The sequence below is a fragment of the Aphis gossypii genome, chromosome X, assembly GCF_020184175.1.
Source record: "Aphis gossypii isolate Hap1 chromosome X, ASM2018417v2, whole genome shotgun sequence".
NCBI lineage: Eukaryota > Metazoa > Arthropoda > Insecta > Hemiptera > Aphididae > Aphis > Aphis gossypii.
This window is the reverse complement of record NC_065533.1, coordinates 31642467-31667453: the sequence shown is the minus strand read 5'-3', so window position 1 is coordinate 31667453 and position 24987 is coordinate 31642467. Positions and strand designations below refer to the sequence as shown.

Below are 24987 nucleotides of genomic sequence, written 5' to 3'. Positions count from 1 at the left end.
ATATATATATTATAATCAAAGTTCCGAGACGGAGACGAGAGTTGTTTATTATACGGTCTTCGGCAATAGTGTTCGGGGCGTGACAAAGTCGTGGCTTCAATCAGTATTTTTTTTTCACGACGGTCCAGCCCCCGCGCCGACTACAGCGACGGCACGCGATTAATTTAAGTGCAGCACGGGATGTGTCTGGACGCAATTTATACTTTCCGTCTAGACAACAACTGCTGTGTAGTATCTGTAGGGACGGAATTCCGGAGACGCTCACGCACGGAAACGCCGTAAATATGTGTCGAAAACGAAAACCGCAAATGCAATACACATTTTACGCGTACAATAATAGGCCATACGATTCCACCGATGTCTGCTGCCTGCCACACGTCATATGCATACAATATATTATACCTAGGTATAAATATAAACAGTTTACGTAAAAACCGTTTATTACCATACAGAAATTTTATCAAGTCTCCGGCTGCCGCAGGACCTTGGATGGACACTCGAGGGCACAATTGCACCGCGTGTATATGACAGTAAATATTATAATATGCGAATGTGACTAGTGTGTGTGAAGTTATGTGTGTGTACGTGCAATAAGTGTAGTGAAGAATAATATGCATATTATATGTACCTAGTAGGTACGTGTGTGTGTGCGCTTGAGCGGACCATAGGTCACGGACTCTTATTATTACTATACACACTATACACTACTACAACTACATCGATCAAGCGTATTCTTTCGACTTCCTATAAACTTGATATTATATAGAAGCAAAAACAAGCACGCGCGTTGTACGTACGTTTATATGTCTATATACATTTTTACTTTCAATAAACGCGACACGGTTATTTTTCATTTAACAACTTTAGTCCGTCCGTCTGACGATTAATCAACCAATATATTATGTTATAATGTAATAATGTATATGCATTCCAAGAGTCATGTATGTGTATAAGTTATATTATATGCAGAGCCATACAGTGCGATTTTTTAATCGTGAACCAGGCGGTATCTTTAAAAATACAAGGAGTTTTTAAAAGAGAAACAAATGTTAGGTATAATATACCTGGTATATACTAAAGATCATTGAAACGTGTAAAATTACTATTTTAGTATAATTATGTGTCGCTTACTTAAAAATCCTATACTTAAAGACATTACTGTTCCAAGATAAAAGAATCATACTGCATAAAGTAGTACAGGAAATGTGCCTACATAGTTAAGCAATGATTACCAACTAACTTCAATGTGCGAAAAACTTGTAAATTTAAAATAGATATTATAGCATACAATAATATGAGTAGATATATCTATTTCGCACATAAAGAATGGTCTGCATAATAGTTTGTAACTATACATATCTATTTTTATGTATCAATGAATGCACTCAGTGCATATAATGATTTTTTTTTCACTATCTACAACACACTGAACTCAACGAAATGCACTCTATCACATGCTGTATGAAACAGATATAAAATTAATTTGATACATTCATAAATGCGTTAACGAGTATTTGTGGACGGACTTACGGACTAATAATTAAACGACCAAATCTCATATTATATATTTTTATTCAAATATATAATGTCGTGTGTATGTAATTGTCTAATCACATTTAAGTAAATACCTTAAGTACCTATACTTAACTAAAACAAAATTAAATTTAAAAAAATAACTGTACCAGTAAAATGAATTGCAGTTAAAAATTGTTTAATTTTTTATAACGAAAATAACGAAATAATTAACATAATTAATGTATTGTTGTTTAAGATTTAAATACTTAAGTAATTTCATCCAATTTGGAACTTTCTAACTTTAATCTGCCTTTTTAGTAGCTAACTCTTCATTGGTCAATGGAAACTTAATATAATTATTTTTTAATGATGCTAGTGCTCTACAAACTCGATTCAAACATCGACTAACTGTCGGTTGACTAACACCATGTAAGTCTCCATTGTCGTCCTGCATCTTAAATTATAATAATATAGGTAATTTAATTTGTTTTAAATTCATAAATGAACTATTACTATAAACATTATAACATAATCAATAATTACTTGTCCTCTAGCTAAATAACGAAGTGCAATCAACAATTGTAAGCTCGGCGAAATTGGTTTTCCGCGATTGTTAACTGCTCGAGGTAAAAAGTCACGAATTTCATTTACGATTTGTAAGCATTCTGCTTTTGAAAATCGATACTTTTTACGAAATTCATTATTAGTAAGTTCGTTGTAAGGATTTTTACGAATCTTATATATTTTTCGCTGTCTAATAAAATGCACATTTCTTAAATTTCTTACGCGTCTAACATTTTGTACATTACCGATATCCATTTTTCGTAAGTATAAAACGCACAAGTTTTTAAAACACGAATGAACTAAATTAAATGATAATACATATTAAGATAACAGTGATTTTTATAATAAACCAGCTTTAAACCTAGTATTTACCTAGTTTATAAATCAGAGGTTTGTCGTTAAACTTAGCCTATGGTTTAAGTAAAGTTTATCGTCTATGAATAACAAAAAAGATAAACTATTGTTAAACTACTATTAAACCATTGTTAAACCAGGTCCAATTTGACTATGAATAACACTGAAAATGTCTATAAAAATTGTCTTTTTTTTTAGATTTTATGGTTTAAGTATGAACTACCTACGTATGAGGAAGTATAACATTTAAAAAAATTAGATACAAAAAGTAAAGTTTTTATGAAATTTTAGTTTGTATTTTTTTTTTTGCAATATTGACGATTTTTATTAAAATTTTAACTTCAAATGCACGTACAAAAATATTATGTCCGTGTATTTTAAATATTTTTATACAGAAATAAAATCTTTTATAGGATCTTGATATTAAATTTTCAAGCATTTCTCATGCTGATAAATAATTCAAAAAAAAAAAAAAATTATAAAATTTAAAATTTGACCATATAATGAAAATTATAATATAAATATTTCAAATATCCACGGTTATTTGTTTACAAATTAACTAGTTACATAAAAAAAGTAAAATCGATTTTATTAAATTTGAGTGTATAAAGTACTTAAGTACCTACCCGTTTTTCTTTAATGTTTTGTTTGTTTTTTCCTATTTTAAAAATAATACTGGAAATTTTTAAACTTTATTTCATTGTAGTACAAACTAGATTCAATTTAATATCCAAACTCACACTACTATTTTTGAAAATCAAACTATTCTACCGACAATTTATCGTGAATTTACCTATACACACACACACGCACATACAAAAAAAAAAGATATTAAAAAAACATTATAATAACATATTATACCTACAGCCTACTTGCAAATTGTTTAAAACATAGATAATATATAATACCCGCACAGGATATATCAGTTTATTACAACTCTAAGCCTTACCAAACGCATATTATGCACCATAACTGCTATCTATTTTATATCGCCCTGCACATGTTCATACGTACTACGCGTAACGACCAGCTTAAGTGCGGCACACACATTTAGTCACATAGGAACGTAAAAATAATATAATATATTAGGTATTATTATAATGTGTGAGGCGCGAACGACATAGTATTTTTAGGCGCCGACGGCTTACGTACGACCGGAATATTCGAACGGTAATAAGTAATAGCTAATAGCTAATAATTATTAATTATAATACTAGTTTGTTTTATTATTATGAAATAGATACAGGGACGGAAATCAGGGGATCCGGTCCACAGTCTAAAACAGCCGTCGCTGTGTGTAACACACAATGAAATGCGTCAACGACAGAGGGCAATGCATAGTTATTCTCCACTCAGCGAAATAGCCTAAAATATATATTACTATATTGCGTACATCTACATGGGTAATTAACAACATTTGAATAGACAATAATACACAGGAGAACCGTGTATTCCCTATTCGAACCCTTTAATCTCGGAAAATATTTATCAACTTAGATATGTTTACTGCATCATCAAGCGTTGCGACTTGCGTCCGTTGCCGTCCTGCGAGCCCGGCGCGACATTATAATCGTTCTAAAAACAACCCAAAGCCGTAAAAAGTAACTGTTGAGAGTAGTTTACGTACGCGCTCGCGCATTGCAGTTATAAAAGACCTTTTTCCATAAATAGACACGCCGCCGGGACACCAGTCATCTCGCGCGTTGTCATTTCTTCATAAACGTGTACTTACCAACAACCATAGAGTATAACAACTTTCTTTGCGCAACTTATTTCGGCGTGTAAACAATTTGAAAAGAAACACACGCAACCGATACATGTATATTTAAAAACACATGACTCATGAATTCAATTATTGATACAATAACTGTACGTATGTCTACTACTGCAAGACCACAACTTCATTAAAAATAAAAAAATATCCATAAGAGCTCACCCGTACTTAATTTTTTTTTACAATTTACAATTCTTGTTTGTTTGTTTGACAAAACGATCATTTGTGGGGAGGATCTTTAGAGTGTTTTTGCCAAACCCAGTACAGAAGTGATTCTCCATTACCGGAGAGCCACGAAATTATAGACTCGGGACAAAACTATTTAGAATATAAAGTAATCGTACATTTTTTAAATTAAAAATAATATATATAGAAAATATTCAATTTTATATAGAATTCAAAGTGTATTTGATTATAATATAAAGTTATATGTATAACCTAAATTATATGGTGAATGTACTATATATGCGGAACGCCAGTACATAATTGTATCATTGGTATCCAAAACCTAACCCAAAATTGTTGTAAAAATACTAAACTGTTCTATATATTTATTTAAAAAAGCTTGAGCGTATCCTCACATAATCCGACTACGGTTATTGACATTTAAATACAGATTATTATTTTCATCAGTTACATAATTTTCGTTAAATTCTTGTAAGGCTCTAACTTACTATTTTATTTATATTGAGTAAACGGAGTAACTAACAAATATACATAGGTATCAGTGTATCAGGTATCATATTATGCAGTCAGGTCGTATTATCCTTGTATTATAATTTATAACATTTTCTAAATAAATAAAAAAAATTAATCGTGTGATTTATATCAACTAAAAAAAACATTATATTACTAAAGCAAAATTAATTTGTATTTCTTTAGTTTTCTAATTTTTGAAATGATTACTATTTTATAGGGTGGATAAGTCAATTCAAGATCATATATTCTTTACAAATGAATTAGTTAAATTACAGTTAAAAGGTTCCTAAGATAGTTCTTTAGAAGAATTACAGGATAAAAAATACCATTGACTATTGAGAAAATGTACGCCACAGTCCAAAGATAACCTTGCATTATTAATATTTCTTAACACAAAAATGCTTCTGATCTCGCGTACAAGTCACTATTATTAAATATTTGCACATTATGCCTTATTGCATTATTGCTATTAAAAAATATTCCGAGTGTATTATTTTTTATAATAATTAATAGGTATACACGAATGGGTTGTTTAAATTTACGATTTCTATTGGAGTATACAAGTAAATAACATACAACTGCAAAATGAAGTTCATAATCACACGCAATAACAATATTATATTAAGAATTACATGCTCAAATGATAAGTTCCTTTGAACAAGCATACCTATGCTTCGAACCAAGGAAAATGAGAAGCACTAGCGTAACAATATACCCACGCCATCGAATAACGTGTTATTTTTCGTTAATAGTAATCCACCATGTATCAATGAAGTATAAATTTATAATAAAGTAAAGAGTATTAATATGTATATATAAATGCTGCAATATTTTGCAATAATAGAGAACAATAAAATGAAGAAACGATGAAGAAAAATACGATTGTTTTGGTATAGCGTTATTCAATACGATAGACATTTCAACCGACACAATTAACCAACAGCTAGTTATGATCAGGATCACTCACAAAATAGGTAGGTACCTACCCATAATTTTAAATTGAAATAAATTATTATTAAACATCATGAACAAACATTCTTCAACAGGGACAAACGAAAAACGTAAGTTATGTATAATAATAAAAAAGATGATAATGTTTTTGCAATTAAAATGTACAAAACTTTAAATTAATTCAGAAGATAATTTAATATTTAAAATGTTTATAAATATATAGTGAGGATGACTTTAAATAAAAAAATGAACAAAAAATTAATTAAAGTCTAAAACCGCCATACTATTATTATTTGTGTTAGAAAAGGATTTAGTAACTACCTATCAATTTCAACAACAAAACTGTAAATACAAAAAATATAAAGACCGAAGGGCTGGTATTCAAATGTACACCTTTGCATTACCTACGCAAATTATACTCCTGATGTATAATATTTTCAATGTTTTTGGGCGATGTATATCAGCTAATGTTTCATCTATCTGATACGACATATTAAGAACTATGGAAGTATGGAAGAATAAGATACTGAATACGGATCGCCTGCCTGATAATTTTTACCAAGATCGTGCCTCTACAGTAGTACATAATACCTAAGTACATAATAGGATTAGGATAAAGGATTCATACACGCTGGTCATACTACAGGTAATACCTACTAACACAGGGGAACGGGAAATCGCGATGGGCTACACATAATATATTATGATGATAATATAGTATGCACACGATCACAAGTACACTTATATGCGCCTCGGTCGTTTATTTTTATTATTTTTATCATTATCGTTATTATTATTACTACACTATTTTATTCGTATTTTATTCATACGATTCATTCGTTATCCGGTTGACACTAAGCGAAGGTATATTATGCACTCCAACGGAGGTGAACGAGTTGGTCGCAGTCGCATCGTTTCAATGCTATAACACAATAATAATATATACGCGTGTCGTGTGTGTTATACGAAAAAAGATTTGGTGCGCGCCGAGCACACACGCGAACGACCGTCAGTGGGTTCTAATTTATGAAGATGTTTTTTTTTTTTTTTTGATTTTTTCCCCCATCCAATAAAAACGAGATAATATTGTTGTTATTATCATTATTGTTTTTGCAATGGGTACAAGAGCTCGTTTCGCGTGAAAAAAAAATATTATACCAGCAAGCCATGCTACATCGCTAAACGCGATAGATGTGTTATAAGATTTAATGTAAGCGTGCATGTACGCTATGAGCAAGTACGTGCACGCACAGTATCATTTTTATTAGGTTTTTCTTAAATAATTTTTTTATAATACCTAAGTACATTTCACTTACAGTTTAAGATGCCTATAAAAATCGTATGTATCGACTAGATACGTATTACAAAATGTTTTCGGCGATAGTTATTGGTTCTGATTCATTTCTCATACCTATATAATAAATGGACATTCGACTGGCAAATGCAAAATACGATGAATTTTTTGACTTGTATTGAAACAAGACGACGAGTTTTGTTTTAGATTGTTATCATACATAGGTATAAACATACTTCATAAAGCGAGGATATAAATGTATATTGCTACAACGACGGGGTACCGATTAATCACAAGACAATAATATTATTACTGTTCACCGGACGCCACTGGACATCCTTCAAACCAGTCCGTAGATTTATATCGTCGGAGGAAGGATTTTTGACGTAATATAATGGCTATCATAGATTCAATATCTCAAAATGATCTGTACAACCGTGACTATAACTCATAATCGAAAAGCAGATGATATATGTGTGTACCTACATATAATATGAGTACAACATAATAATTATATTTTGGGGTTTTTTCGTGGTTATTTTTCATAAATCATCAAAGTAATGGAGAAAACTTTGAGTTCTGTAAAGTTAGCGGCGATGATACTTAAGAGCGTAAATCGTCAATTTTTGCAGTAGCCCAAAATCGCGAATTTGTTTAACACGAATTTCAGTTTAAAATTTGATGCTCATTAGATTTAGTTCGCAAATATATATGAACAGTAGATTATTGTGACGTCAAACATCGTTATCTCGGATTTTTCGGTCTAGGTACGAACTACATTGAAATTATTATTACACTCAATAGCGTCTTACTCTTGATAAATTTATATAAAATTAATCGTTTTTTGTTATTTAAAGTACACAAATATTACTTTTATTATTTTTAGACTATGGAAATATAACCATCGACAATCTCACCGAGGGTGAAGAACCATGCGAAATGAGAAGGAAATCAAATAAAGAGTTACAATTCAATAAGCTAAACACGCAATAAAAACATCAAGAAATTTTTTTTAACTACTACAAAGATAGCGCTTTTTCTGCATTATCCAATCTGCAAGACATCGTGGAAGGCAAAAATAAACGTTAATGACAATTTTTTTTTTTAAATTTGATTTATTAAATATTTTATTATAATTTTATAATTTTTATATAAAATTTGATAAAAACTAGATGTCTCAAATTGTTCGATACTTGGAATTTTTCCTGTTCCCCTTGAGATTTGGCATAACAAGAATCTACTGTAGTATTTTTATATTTTATATTTAAAAACAACAGTGAAGAAATTTAGTTGTAGTTTAGTGTTATTGTATCATATTTTTACGAATTTAAAAAAAAATTCAAATCGGACTTCTTAAAAACTGTGGATCATAAATTTTAAGATACTCATTATATATTTCCAACTTTAAAATAATTAAACATTTTTATTAATATTTAACACGTTTTAATATCACTATAAAACATCAATTAATAATGATTATAAATACACTTCAATTTTGTAAAATTTATTTACGTTTATTGGATGTTAAAAAGGTGATTTTTAATGAACATTTGAGTTTCGTTAAGGTCATGTATTGCGCTTATGTGCTACAACCGTCAGCGGTGATTTTGCTTATACTATGTTTAAATAAAAGATGTTTATTCACCTATACCTTATATTATGTACATAATAAAATGCCTATCGTAGTTTTACACACTTGTTCGTAATAATGACATATTATGTTTTTCTTATTATATCGGATAGAAGTTCACTAAAAGTATTTTTGACTCCGCAAGATACATAACGTAAGGGGTGGCAATCATGGTAGTGAGGAGATGGTCACACGCACGAGACAAGTATTTAAAAGAACTTCGTCTGGAATAATAAGATGAGTACTATACACACATATATTTATACATATTGTAATGTTTTGTGTGTGTGGACCGTCAACACGACAACGACCACTCCTCAGCGGACGGTAGAATAATATATGACCTTGAACTGAATGCCACCACCGCTCGGCAATCGAACAGGTCAACATCGCGGGACATTCGAAATCGCCGCATGTGTGTATATTATGCATAATATAAAGATAAAACGTACATCACGCGAGTCGTCGTTTATATTAATGTTTTATTTTTACTTTTATTATTATTATAGTTTTTTTTTATATACGCGATGCGATGCGATGCGATTCGTATTTTATTTTTATTTTTTGCGCGTACGCCTCCGCCACCACCTGCAGTTCGACCGTTGCAGTGGCGGTGGTACGTACATGATATATAAGTATAAGTATATAAGTTCCAGGCGGTGGTGTGTGTATGTGTATAAACTGTGTACATACGAGTATAGTATAATATATTATAATAACATAGTTGATTAACTCACCATCAGCTCTTCTTTGCACCGTCTCTCCTCTTCGAGCGACATCCGTTTCTCGTGTTTTTTGAAATACTTGCGTTTGGCGGCTTGCAGGTTGAACCACGTGTATGAGAATGCTTTGACATTGGGAAGCAACGCCTCTATGAACGGATGAAATTCATCCTGTTGGGTAAGGAAAAAAAGAGTTAGGTTAATGTAAAATTGTCGTTGTTGTTACACTATCATAAAATTGTTATTATTATATTAGGTACAACTCATTTGTTCATTGGTTAATTGCTTAATTGCTATAGTATAGACAACAGTATACGTGGAATCCCTCCCTAAACCTGCAGATATTGGCCAGGTATTGTAAACATACAAGTGTGTGCAGTATATGCGGACGATCAGACCTCGGTTATCACTAAGCAACAGTTCTGAGCACGTGGTTGCAGCAGGAGGTGCTGCCAATTCGCACCGCACCGCACTGGGTTAGTGGGAATCGCGCACGTCGAGATCCTCCGGGACCCAGTGCCAACCAGACCGTTACAGCCTGCCAAACGCGCACACAACTGTGGTCGTGGTCGTGTCGTCGCCGTGACCCCGTTGGCCAAGACTTCTTATGCAATTGGCATGGCATATCGATGTGTATGTATGCTGGAGAATACGCACGTCATGCGTACGCACACAAACACTAGGATCGGAAACTGCCAAATTTTTTTTTTTTTTTTTTAATTTTCAAACGGGTTTCGCCAACGACAACAGTAAACAAACAAGACTGTTGTTTACTGTAGCGATTCGTGTGCTGTAGAAGTCTTTTCGTTAATGAAATTCAAAATTGTTACGTTTATTCGTATGATAATCATTGAATAATGTATGCATTATATAATACTAGATATTTTATATTGTATATAACATAGGCATAATGGCTTTATACGCAAATATATTTTACTTAATAATTTAGTATAAGACAATCCCAGAAAAACAACAGGGTTGAAAATGTATAATGATAAAATATTGATTGATACAATTTATATATAAATGTTCAATGTATGGATATTTATAAGTTGGAATGAAAAAGAGGGGTCATGCTAGTTTGCGATGTGCATAAGCCGGATAATTGGTGAGTTATCAAAGTAGTTATATAGAGAAATTTGGGGCATGGGAGCGAAAATACAGACGTTGATGTAGAGTTACATGCAATTTATTAGAATGATGAATAATGTTGGAAGGTCCATTTTACTAGTTACGAAGTTGGATAGAATTATCACATATCAGCAAACAGCGAGACTAGATAGATTTAAGAAATCCTGTGCATCAATGTAGTCATATGGAGGAAAATCGATATTCTGTCTAGACGCAATCTTATTTGTAAAACATATAATGTTTTAAAGACTTTAATATTCTTTATAAGTTGTTGGCGTTAATCAATTACCTATAGAGCTTTGGTTACATACTGAATCTAAACTCTACCTATCAAACTACACAAATAATACATGCCTACAAATTATAACTAAGTTATATACTTATATAATCCCTTATATAATTGATTTTTAGTTAAATAAATAAAATAATAACATGCAATTATTCTGGTTTTGATACTTGAATATTTTTTGAAATAAAAAGATGTAAAAGTGAGAATAAATTTAATATCATAAAACGTTACACACTGATTATAGCAATTACAAACAATAAATAACAATAAAAAAATTTAAAACGGAGAAATAGTGATCTATTAAAATAATAAATAATCTACGCATGGTTCTATTACGTATACAATACAAGTTTTAAAGTCCTTTTACCATTTAAATTGTACATATAATTTCTCTTTTATACAGTATGCTGTACACACAAAAAAATTTGTCTTCGCCATCGGTGTTAGATTCTGTTTTCAAATCTTATTTTTTAGTCGAATTTTAATATGCTGTGTGCATGTATCGGTTAATATTTATATCCGGTAGTTTGTACATTTGTGTTTTTTAGTATGGGAACGCCGAAACGCGTCTACTGTTATTTTAACTATTTATTGGTAGTCCGATTATTGACTGTACAATAACTTGACAGTTCCGTGAGAAATAAATCGCATAATGGGTCAACCAGAGAACAACGCGCACTTTGCTATTGGCAAAACAATGTCATTAGACAAAAACACGTACCTATACATCATATTGAAATCGTGTCGACGACATATTTTGAATTTATATTCTCTAATAATATTACGAGCAAATCGTAATTAGTTTAGTAACATTTTCTACTTGACACTTGCCAGCATGTTTTAATGTATATAACCTATTGTTATATTAATTTATTATACATTGATACATTAAAATAATATCTGTTCTAACTTAACTTTTCCACGAATAAATTTACACGAATCAAGCCAAACATAGCTACAAAATCATGTTTTATAGATGAGATTGTAATTAAGTATATAATTTAGTTATTATTAATTAAATTTTATAAACGAAACGTTGATGAAAGCAATTATACGAAATGGAGAAGTGTACGAAAGTCTAAACCATTTTGCTTATGAGTTTATAAACGTATAAAATATTTTTATGTAAATCGTTAATAAGATATTACAGTTTATACACTGCAAAGTAACAATGATTCAATGATTTTTTAAAACAAAAAATATGTTATTGATGACAAATATAAAAGCGATAATATTCCGACAAACGTAGAATATGCGGTCTGAAGTCACTGCAGGCGATAGTTTTAAAATCATTATTTAGAAACGGAAATCGAGTGATTCAACAACAATAATATCATAATACGCATCAATATTTATACGCAGTAACGACTATATTCGTTATAGTGAGTAAGTTGTCGGGCGGCCTAGAGGAAGCGCTCACGAGCGGTTTGCCATCACAGTGACGACGACGCGCGACGTCCTGTTGGTCCTGGTGGTGTTTGTGGTGGCGGCAGTGATGGTTGTTATTTCGAATCGGTCTCCGAACAAAACGCACATGTTCGTCAAGAAAAAAAAAACAAACACACATACATACGCATATCGCAATGACTTGAACCATGTGCGATGCGTATGAAAATAATATTACGTACACCTATATATACATAATATATTATATCCATGTGTATGTGTGTGTGAGCATCGGTATAATATCCCACACATGTGTTGCGAGCCTGGTAAACATTATTTAATAATGTGGAGTCGATAGCCTCGTCTCGCAAACATCAAATCGGCGTTGTGCGCCTGTAAAAAGTCTTTTTATATACACGGCGAACGGGCACATTCTACATAATAATCACTATTGTTTTTCGTCGTAAATAACTACGTACAGGATGATAACCTCAAGCATGCCCACTCCGACGTTTTCCTTTATCAATGCATTTATTCAAATTCAGATTTTGTTTTTAATACCATTCAAAAGGTGCCCGAAAAGTCTCGACTTTTTCCAAACGAGAATCACTATTTTAAATTTTTAATAATATGTAGTCTCGTCCAACATATAATATCGTTTAAATTTAGTTTCAAATGCTTTTTCTGAATGTACCTAGCATACTATTGTTCTATACGGCGACATATAACCCACGTTATTTCCTCTCTGTATATAATATAAAGCCTGTAGATACTACGAGTGTGACTTAACTCTACTATGATAATGTTAAGTACCTACATTATCTATAGGTAAACATTATACCGTGTTATTATTTATTTTTTAATGTTTCATTTATAGTATCTATGATATTGTGTATACAAAAATACAAAACAAAACAATATATTTTAATAATATTTTTCGTCAATCCGGAGCACTGTTTACGCTGTTTTCGCGTATGTGTTTATTCGCTCACGCGAATTCTTGAATATCAACGATCAAATACTAATTTTCCAATCTGTGTGAGATCTAACCTAACCAGTTTGGAGACAACAACCGGTAAACTGATTCTGCGGAATTTCTATACGCCGCCCCATCGACGGCGTATTTTTTTCATCAAATGACAATAATGTTATAATATTATTTTATAATAATAATAATATTTTTAAGTTCAAGCATACATGAAAGAAGGAATGAGAGGGAGTAATTTATTGATGTACCTATTCGCAAAATTTTTGACATATCGGCTGCAGTAAAATCTACAGTAAATTCGTACAACTAATAAACCCAATTCCTTAATCTAATTACAAAATAGGAACAATAGCCGTAGAAATGGAAATGAAAGTGAAAATACACTGAGTACTGAATAGCATATGTACTATATAGATATATTGTTATTGTGTGAAACACCGAGCATATACTCAACCCCATATTTTCTATAACGAATTTATTCAATTTTCGATTTTTAGAATCTAAATATATTCAATTTTTTAGATGTTCTATAGTATGGTATCTATACCATTTAATAAGTGTCCTGTGGTGATACAAACTTATTTTTCAATAGTTAAGTAAGTACCTAGATGATATTTGAACACTTTAATCTTTTATGTACTCGAAGTAAAATTAAGTTATTAAAATGTACTTTACTTTATATCGTTTAAAATAATATAAACATAAGTAATTTCGAAACGCGATACAGTATACAATCATATAAACAAATAACTTTGTCAGAAAAAAATATTGTATTAAGTTAAATAATAATATTAATAGAGAACGCAGACATATGGGTGCATTCTTTCTGAATCTATATTTAAGGAAGCATTAAAAATTGGAATTTTTTTATATTAGGAGATCTTTGACTAAAAAACAATATGGTTAACAAATATTCTTTTCTATTACTTCAAAATTATGATAGAAAAATAAATTATCTTTATAAATCATAGTTAAACGTTTGTAATTTTGGTTTGAGGCAATCATTGTATGATATGTGATTGAATCATTAAACTAATAAAGTTATGTATCAAAATAAAATTAAGGCCGCAGGTGGTGCAAATATAGTACCAGCTAATAATCTATGCTGGTGTACTTATAGCGCCGGAGTCAGATATTTTCGAACTATTAAACGAGCGCGCACTGCAAGCGCAGCCCGAGCGATGATCCGTTGGATGTCGCGCGAGCGTTCTAGCTCGCTATTTATAAAACGACGACGGCTGTAAGACTATAGCAGCAGCGGTGGCTGCAGCAGCGGTGTACAATAAGGCTTATCCATCAGAGCTATATTGCATAACCATCGCCACATGGGATAAGGTCGTCGACCTTGTTTTCTCCTCTCGTAAAGTAAAAAAAAAAAAAAAAAATAAGAAAAAAATAATAATAATAAAAAACACACACACATATACAGGCATCTCAAGATATTATATTATGTGCGTTTTACACGGGACACCCACATTCCCCCGCGATGATCACTTTGCGACGACCGGGTAACATGATACCGCGGTCGATCGTCCGAAGAATGTACCGGCAACCATATTATAATATTCTCGCGTATTATATATAGATACACCTACAATCTATATACGCATTTGCGATCTCCTTTTGAACGCGCGCAAACTTTCAAAGTGCAAAAACGAAAAGGTAAAAAAAAAAAATTTACTCAATTTTTATCGGCAGCAGCGTTGAGACGTCGATACGTAGGAAAATATTATAATCTAATATAGTATTATTATTATAATCATTGAATTAATATTATACCTCTAATGTAATATATAGGTATATAACGATGATCGTGTGGTTGTCAAATTGTAATGGTGTTCATGTGTGTGCGTGTGTGTGTGCGCGCGCGCGCGCGCGTACCATAAGATTTTTTTTTTATTTAGTCGTTGAAAACGTAGAACTAGCTTTGGAGTAAATAATTGTGTTTTAGGTAGATATTATAATATCACGAGTAAAAAAAAAAAAAAACGAGGAAAAAATTAAATGCATATTGTCGATAAATGTCAAGGAACGTCCGCGCTCGCGACTAGTTTGGACCGCCGAATGAACCCACACACACTCGCGCACACACACGCACACGAGAACAAACTGGCGCGTGTCACCGATGACCATACAATGCACCGGCTCCTCCGATTGACAACGAAAAGTGTTGGACCGACCGCGGCAGCTACAGTGGTACAGTAAAACTCGATATTCCGATACAATAACAATATTTTTTATTATAATAATGAATAAAAATACACATTTCTATCGTATTGAAACTACCATGATAGTACTAGCGCCTGTGCACAATACACATATTAAATGTCTATATTATAATAACGATCCGTACACAAATACAAATCCATCACATACAAAATACTCAAAAATCTCCATCATATGGGATACAAAATATATTGAACATTTTTTTTGTTAAAGTTTTTTATCGGATTCTTTGAGATGTGGTGTACTTTGAGATTTGTTTTCAAACAATATTTCGAAATAGCTACTTTTGTCGGGAAGAAGATTTGAACAATTAATCAATATCAATTTATGATCGTATGATTTTACACTTAATTTATGAAACGCATTTTACAAATTTGAAACAACATAAATGTAACATCGCTCTTAGATCATCGAATTAACAGTTGATACGCAATTTCAATTAAACATGTAAACGAATACAATATTATTATAATATAAATGGTTTTTTTCCACGATAACTTTTATTTATGCTTCAAAAGATATACACGATAATCTTAAATGCGATTATTCAATAATAATAGTCCCATAAAAGTTTAACTACGCAAATGGGATATCATTTCGACATAACATTATTCGTAGTTTTATCGAAATATTATACCATAGAATAAAGATTATCTATCTATTTTCAATGATTATAATATAGTTTAAAATCTCATATCAATTTCACTATACACTGCATTATTCGAAGAATGTATTACATTCTATATAATTGACTTAACACGTAGCCCATAGGTAAATGTACAGAAATTAAGTATTAATACATATTTTTTTAAATTATACATTAAAATATATAAATTGTTTTTCAGTCGGTTTAACACTGAAAAAAGTGCCTTTCCAAAATACTAAATATATATAATTTTAAGCACCGTTTTAGATTTTTGCTTTTAGAAAGAATTTTTATATTTACATCGCGCATCGCTGGTTAAAAATACAATTTATTTTTGAATGTTGACATTTTCAAATATTATATTTTATGTAAACTTAAACGAATAATGTAAATATTATTGTTTTATTTTTTTTTTTAAATAGCAAAAGTATAAAATACTGCAAGCCTTTTGGTTAAAAAAATATATTGCTTAAATAAATTCATTGGCGGTGTCGATTATTACTGCAAAGAGATTATTAAAATAATACTTACTATATATAATATATATATTAATAATATTATGAAAACTTCCATCTCGCTCGACTTTAGAATTTAGTATCCAATAACATGCACGCACACACACACACAAAACACACGTGACAGGTCGTTAAGCGTGGGTTTAGCGTGTATATAATAATATTATGTTATATTTAATTTAAATCGTCGACACAGATGATTAATCAAACGCAGGTCTTTTAACTCTAAATGCTCGACCGGTATGAGTAAAATAGACGAATCTGTTTTTTTTTTCAAATCTTATTAAAAAAAAACCCAAAGATTAGAAGACATTATAAAATATTATAATATTTTTAAATACAACTATGTGTTTGTGTAAGTTAAATCCCAGTTCCGCGATGAACAGATTTCAGCTAAGACTTTCGGTTTCATATGCATTAATTCATTCAATAACTTTTTTAAAATCTTTGATGAACAATTCCTAATATTGTACACCGCAGTACCCCTACTATATCGATACCAAATTACTTTTTCTCGTGCTATTATTTAATGCGACGACGCATATAAATCGGATAAATTATTGAATTAAACGTAATGTTCTTACTGCAGCGTAATATTTATTTATTTTTTCCAGGAACACCGAAACAATGAGACTTACAGTATGGAAATTCGTCTTGAAAATTCCGGCAGTCACTTTAACGTTGTCCAAAACTCACCAAAACTCACCGCGGGGGAGGCGGTAATGACGTGACTGTCGTCTGAAGCACGACGGCGACAACAGTCACCACCACCGCGTACGAGGAGGGTGTGCGGTACGTCTTGCCGGCGACCACGGCGACGAGTCACAGGGGGTAGTTTTATATTTATTGTACACAGCGTCGTGTATATATAGATAAAGGGTATCATAACCGCACGCGTATATTATTATTGTGTGTAGACGCGAGGTCGGCGTACACGCGCGCGTATCATTTATTTTTCTCTCGAGCCACCGCCGCCACCGCGGCCGATCTAAAAGTGGATGCGTATGTGTATTCCATTTGCATATGATTTTCGCCAGAGAACGACATGTTGGCATACGCACACACACGCGCACACAGACACGCGCGTGTTTTAGTGTAGCATATACGCGTACATATTATTATATCGGAGAGCAATAAACAACTGCCCCCGCGGGGTGGGTGCTCGCAGACGATTTTTATATATAACATACAGTCTCATTCTCGGCCGCGTCTCGCCCGCCCGAATAGTAATAAATAGTAGTTTGTACTTGGCGTATTAATGCGATTGCCTTTTCGTATTTTTTTTTCTTCTTCTTCTTCTTATGTCCTCCGTTCCCGCCGCCGATGCACATTTTCTCCGAAACGAGCAGATAAGATCTAGAGGAACGTATACGCGCCGTCGTCACGCGTATAACTCTCGACAGCGAATGCGCGAGGAAGGGTGCTGCCGCCGCCGCCGCCGTACTCTGCGTGTTTGCTAACGCGAATTAAGGGATATAAAGGCGTAATCTTTTTTTCCGTTTTTTTTTTTATTTTTTATTTTTTTTTTATTTTGCCCCTGGATTTTCAATGCGGATTTCAGCATCGCGTTTACATAAGGATTTTTAACCGCCGATTCTGTCGCCCCATCCGGTTATAAAGTCTTCACGGCGCGATTACCGTTGTAATGTTTATAGATTAAAGCAGTACACATTGTGTATATATTTTTATGAATGGAGTTTTTAATAGATTTTATTTTGACGTGACTGTGCAAACCGACTATTGTCGTACACCTTTGAATTATACAATTTTCACTCCAATATTTTTGTTGAGCCGATCGTTAGACGAACACCAATGATATATTTTTTTTTAAATACCTAACATTTTGTGTCATGGAAAATTATATTATACATATTTTTTTTTATATTAGTCATAATCACAACTATATGTAAAAGTATACCTACGCATTGTTGCGCAAACGTGTAAATATCACGTTATAATATTATAATAATTTATAATCTTGAACAATAGGTATAGTTTGTGCAATGCTTAAACTCGAATGCATATAATGTAATATAATCGTATAAATATATGTGTACTATCGTACAGCAAACACGCGTAAGTAACACAATTTGCCCGTTATTGTTAACACCAATATCTTCAGTTTAATATTTAAATTGAATTCGGTTTCGTTTAACAGTACACAATACAAGAGATGTGTAAGAGATATGTAGATAAGACGTGACAAGTGTCTCTTGGTAGGTAAATCTAATAAACCGTTACAGAAACTGAAAGACGGTAAATGAAAACGAGATAAACGGCACGAGCTGCCACAGTTAACGCGTAACACGTTAATTTAAATTTCACTATAACATTTGAAATGAATAGAACGATTTCTGGCCGAATGATAATGCTGTATAAAATGTATAAAGTTATTATGGGATCATGCATATGATAATGTATTATTATGTAGATAATATTTAAAGTCACTTTTCTACGAATTTTATTTCTCACTTTGCCTTGTTTTTATAAAAGCGTTTAATATATAATAACATAATAATACTTTAGTTGTAACAACATATTATTATAGCATACGCCGTATAAAAAATTAGCTCACTGCTTATTGTTTAAAACTGTTCATACCTAACACGAATTAGGAGAAATAAATAGATTACCTATGTGAATAAACCGTTCAAGAGCATTTTTATTCTGCTCTTGTGTATTAATGACGGTGTCATCAAGACACTATTAGATCGGACGATTAGAGAATAAGTAATCCATTGCCCATGGTCCAAAAAATTCAATTGAAAATTGTCGTCTAAATGTGACCCACGTTTACCATACATACCTACTTATTGCGCGTCTCTCTATAAATAATTGCGTACAAAATACAAATGAATAATAAGCTAGTAACTCATAATTATTATAGTATTAAATGATTTAACGTAGTCAGAAGGGAGTGGGCAGTGGTTATCGATCGATATTTCTATATTTCTATATTTCTCTCATCCTCTTTATAATTTCTCTCTCTCACACACTTTCTATCTATCTCATTCACTCTATTCTATATATATACTTGTAATAAACGATCCTATTAATTAAACGGCACGGGCCACACAAACGTCGGCGGCGGGAGTCAAGTCCCGGTGGGTTACACGCAAAGGGACGTTTGCAAAGGAGTGTCCGAACGCGTACCGACTTTTGGACATCGCGTAGGAGGTACTCGCGTGTGTATATATAACGTACAACGCGGACGACCGTCAATTGCGCATAAATCGTATATCTGTGAGCGAGGGCACCGTATATTGCCTGTGTATAGTGTGTGTGTGTGTGTGTGTGAGTAGATTTCCTTGCCCTTTTCAAACACTGCCGCTTATAACGACGATTTACGCCATGAGTACGCGTTTTGGTTTTATTCGAGAATTTCCTGAAACATTTCCCCTCACCCGTGTCACCGCAAATCCGGCATGTAAATAACGCGTATACGCTGCACAGACAAGGGCCTCGTGCACTACAACCATACATCGTACACGATAAACATAAGTTTTTTCCCCTTTTTGAGTATTTTTACTTTTATTATTATCCAGAAAATAAAATCACGTGCACATTTTATGTTGTATGTGTAATGCAGTAAGTCTCTCTGTGTGCAAAAATCATTCTATGGTGCGTGTGCGTGTATTTGTACCTATATACATTATACATAAGTAAGTCAATCAGTGCATTCGCAAAATTAGCTCTTAAAAGAAAAACAAGTTTTCTCCAAGTTTAACCCGTTAACTATAATATTATAATAATTATAAGTATACACGAAGTAAGTACCAATACAATATTTTTGCATGTAAGCATCTTATTATAGAAATTAATTTTTTTTTTTTTATGTCCAATAAAATGTTCAATTTTTTTCAGAATTATTAGATATCTTTCCTAGCATAGTAATATAGGTATCACTACTTATATAATTAGAACTAACGATATTATATTGTGTTCCATACAATATAACGTAATAATAGTATGTGAATCCTTAAACATAATTTAGTAATTTGTAATAATATAATTTATTTTTGCAAACATATATCATGGAAGTGTATTCAAAAGAAATATATCTTTTTATATTTCTCAGTAATCAATACAGCCTTCTAAAAAGTAATATTTCATGGTTGAAATATTACAATTGACGTTATATGACATTCAATGAAATATGTGTTTTTATCAGATTAATACAAAAACAAAATATCATTTTGTATGTAAAAAAAACGATAGTAGTTTTCTTTGTGCAAACTACAAATCATCCATACACAGAAATAATTGAACTATAAATTATTGTTTTGAAATTTACCAGTTGATCCATTATTTAACAACCGTAGTATTATAGAAAAGTATCTTTAAGTACTATATTCAAACATTAGATACACCAAAGTTCGTTATAATACTTATAATAATTGTAATAACAAGTACCTACTTTATACTTACGACGAGTAGATGAAATGGCCGAATAGGCATTTAAAAGAATAATAAGTCACGCTAGAATTGGCTAGATAAATACACATTATGTGGGTAGATTAATAAACTATCGATTAAGATTATAAAAGCACGTCTTAATTATTGTGGTTATAGTATTATTATTATGGTAGTCACAGATGAGGTATAACCATTAACCATATTATCAACGAGAAAACGATGTCAAATTTATGTAATAAAGTATTATTATAGCATTACTATTATAAAAGCACAATCGCGGAAATTCAATCGCCTCGTCCTTTGGATGAAATTTCGCTCTGCACCCCTCAGTTTGTTGTTTTATAAAACTGTAAATGACATGTATAGGAGCGGCCGCAGTAATAGCAGCAGAGACCGTGTGAATTATTCTCGGCGGAACGTCCGAAAACACAATGGAAGGACCCAAAGACCATATTATACACAATAATATTATAATATATATATATATACATAATATGTACTCGTATATACGCAGCAGACGCGGGTCGGAAAGTTGTACTAACCGATCCTGAACACGTTAAACACCATCACTGCCATCCCTGTTCGTGTTTGTTGACCCCTTTTATATAATAAATATATATATATACATTTCCCCAATTCGCATCGTTCTTGTCCAGAACGGTCGCCCGAACACGACCGCCGAACCGTCCAAAAAGCCTGCATCGACGGTGGCGGCGGTGGCGACAGACAAAACGGTTTCGACGTTTCACAATAATGGCTCATTGTTTTTTTTCTTTTTGTTTTTCCTCTTCCTGAAATTAATTTTAATTTTTTAATTTATTGGGCGCGTAAACTTATACCGCGAGAATCACCGGAGCATTTCCCTCGTGTTTTTTTTAAATTTATTTAATTTATTGTATTTAGGTCGGATGTTTTATATTTTTTTCAATATTTTTTTAAGTGCCTAAACTTTGGTTTGAAAACGCGGTAATAAATTTCGGTCAAAGCAGCGGTTTTATTTAGCCACCCATACTTTCACCCCCAGTCTTCGCATCGCTCTGATTTCCCACTCGCGCACCCGCTGACTCTCTTTTTTCACTTTTATCCCCAAGCATCCTCTTGCACCCCTGTGGTCCATCGGATATTCTAAATGGTACACATTATATGGGAAATTTGTGTTCAACGTAATATCGTTGTAATGGGTCTTAATAGCAACGAAACGTACTGACGCGAAAACGAGTATACAAATTACAAATGCAGTGCAAGAACGAGAAAACAATTAGAATTTAGTTGATTACAGTATAAATTAGAATTATGCTCAAACATTAAAAGTGATTAATATCAATATAATTATAAAAACATTTTGGAGTAGACTCTGAGTTGTTACACATCATATTGTATTTAAACTTAATTATTAGATGAGAATTCACTGTACGTACGTACGTATTATGTTTGTATCAAACCGTTATAACTCGTAAGAATCAAATCGAACTTATTACTTTGATTACTTTAAAAGTGTATATTATTTATTATATCTAACTGCAGATAAAGTCATTTTTAATGCGTCCGCCATTAAAAATACAATATATATACATTACTATTATCATATAACAGCATACAGTATTCGCGCATACATATATATATATATATATATAGTATCCATTTATATTCTGCAATGACATCGACTGCAGCAGCAAGCAAAATTTAAAATACAAAAAAAAAACGGTAGAACAATTCTTAGTATGCAAAATGCATTCATGAGTGCGGTATACAATATATATGTATATATATATATATGTTTATCGTGTATAATATGACCCTACAGAGGATACAGATAGGGCTCGTAAAGATTCAGTTGAATGCGACCGATGCAATGCTCTGCTGATGTTGCACTCACTGCAGTGGTTTTAAAAAATTAGTCTGAAAAATCGATGGTTGCCGTCGGCTTACGCATTTATACAATTTATATATCCTTGCAAATATTGTACTATAATACCGTGATGCACAGATCATTCTGCGATATTAACGGTCTCGTACGTCGTATGCGAGTCTTATTCGAAAAATCGCCAGTCATTTATCCGCCATTTACTAGTAGATTTGTAACTATTCTGCAACGACTGCGGTATAGTGTTTCTTCGGCGCGTCGCTGACAACCAGAATTAATGAGTCCGTCATGCCGGTTCTTTTAAATCCTGCGGAGACTAACGCTTAAATCCTTTGCAATCGTACACATACAAAAACTAGACATCCCCTTAGATTAATTGCCCTTTTTTTGCCCTCCTCCCTCGCTTGTTAACCCTCCGACCGACTTATTTTTGCGATGATATTATCGAAACGAATCGATCGGATAGCTGCTGCGCTGCCACTGCAGTTTTCCGACACAATACGAATGAAACACATTTTTCAAACATGAAAATCTGTTGATCACAATGGCGTTTTCTATCTATAATGTGCACGTAACAAAACATACATCACTATATAATTTATAACATATTCTATAGTAGCGATATGTTTCAATTTAGTTACAATTCAATAACAGATATCCGCAAAAAATTAATACAATTACAAACTACACTTTTACGAAATATTTATAATAATTAATAGTAATAGTAATATTATAATACATGTAAATTAATCTGGGTTCGTGTATTTATTAATATAATTATTATTAATATTAAATATTAATACTATACGTTACAACAAAGAACATAAAAGTAAGTCTTTACAGTATAAGCTTTACACTATACAATATACATACATATATTGAACAATGATTTATACTATAAACATGCATTTGATTTTATATTCGCTAGGTACTAAATTCTATATGAAAAATTAGTCTTCCATGCTATATTCTGTATTATTGTAGTAATATTATTAGTACTATTAATATAACGCGTCTAATTATTTTTTGGATAACACATGTTAATACTCAATGTTTACATCTATTTATGGGTACGTATACATTTGAAGATGATCTTCATACCGAAATATTAGACACATATAAAAATTAAATAACGTTAAATTAATTTGAAAAAATAAAAATAACTAGTGAAAAATGGTTCATACATTAAATTAAAATTTTAAAAATTATTAATGCAATTTCAACGATATTTTTTATTGTTATATTTAGAATTTTAAATTTTTTAGTAAATTATTATTTTATGTATATAACGACAAGCTTCACGTTAACTTGAAACATTTTAATATTGTAACATGATTGAAATCTATTTCGACACATTGTCTACAACACAACTACCTATTGCTATCATTAGAATGTACAATATACTCATGTTAAGCTTAGCAGCAGTGTTGGTAAAACAATGCCGTCTGTTGAACCGAATGCTTATTATAAGCCACTGCCGTGTCCCGTGCGCGTCCGTCTATTTTAAGCGTAAAACGAGCCCTATAAATCTGCAGCTACGTGGCAAGTCAATACATCCGAGTCGCAGCAGAAGTTCCTATGAAATATGAACTGGTAAAATATTATTTAGTCTATGATATAAAAATAACCAGATGAGTCTCGCCTCTAGTTCTCCAACCGACAAAAATATAATTAATACAAGAATAATAGTAAATATAAATATTATATGCATAGGTAATAGGTATTAAACAAGTATAATATTATATCTTAAGTATTATTTATATTATATATATATATAATTTAATTATTATTAAAATTCATAGGTATACGTCTTTGTAGTTTGAAAATAACTAAAAAGTAATCAGTAGATATAAATTTATTTTATTATTAACTATAAAATCAAGAAATATTTAGGTGTACTTATATAATTGATAAATAAATTATAATATAATATAGTATGAAAATTATAAGAAATACGTTTGAAATAATTATGCCTCATTTTGAATAATGTATTGAATTTTTTAGACACTATTATTGTATCTGA

At 31.7% G+C, this 24987-nt stretch overlaps 1 protein-coding gene across 6 annotated transcripts in view; it reads right to left on the bottom strand.

Moving 5' to 3' along the window:
- LOC114124608 (nuclear factor 1 X-type) overlaps window positions 1–24987 on the bottom strand; it is a 139519-nt gene that overhangs the window by 97442 nt on the left and 17090 nt on the right. For all 6 annotated transcript variants that reach the window (XM_050208127.1, XM_050208125.1, XM_050208124.1 and 3 more), the window contains exon 2: window positions 9519–9674. In XM_050208127.1, the coding sequence (XP_050064084.1) occupies window positions 9519–9674 (156 nt within the window). The remainder of the gene's footprint in view (window positions 1–9518; window positions 9675–24987) is intronic.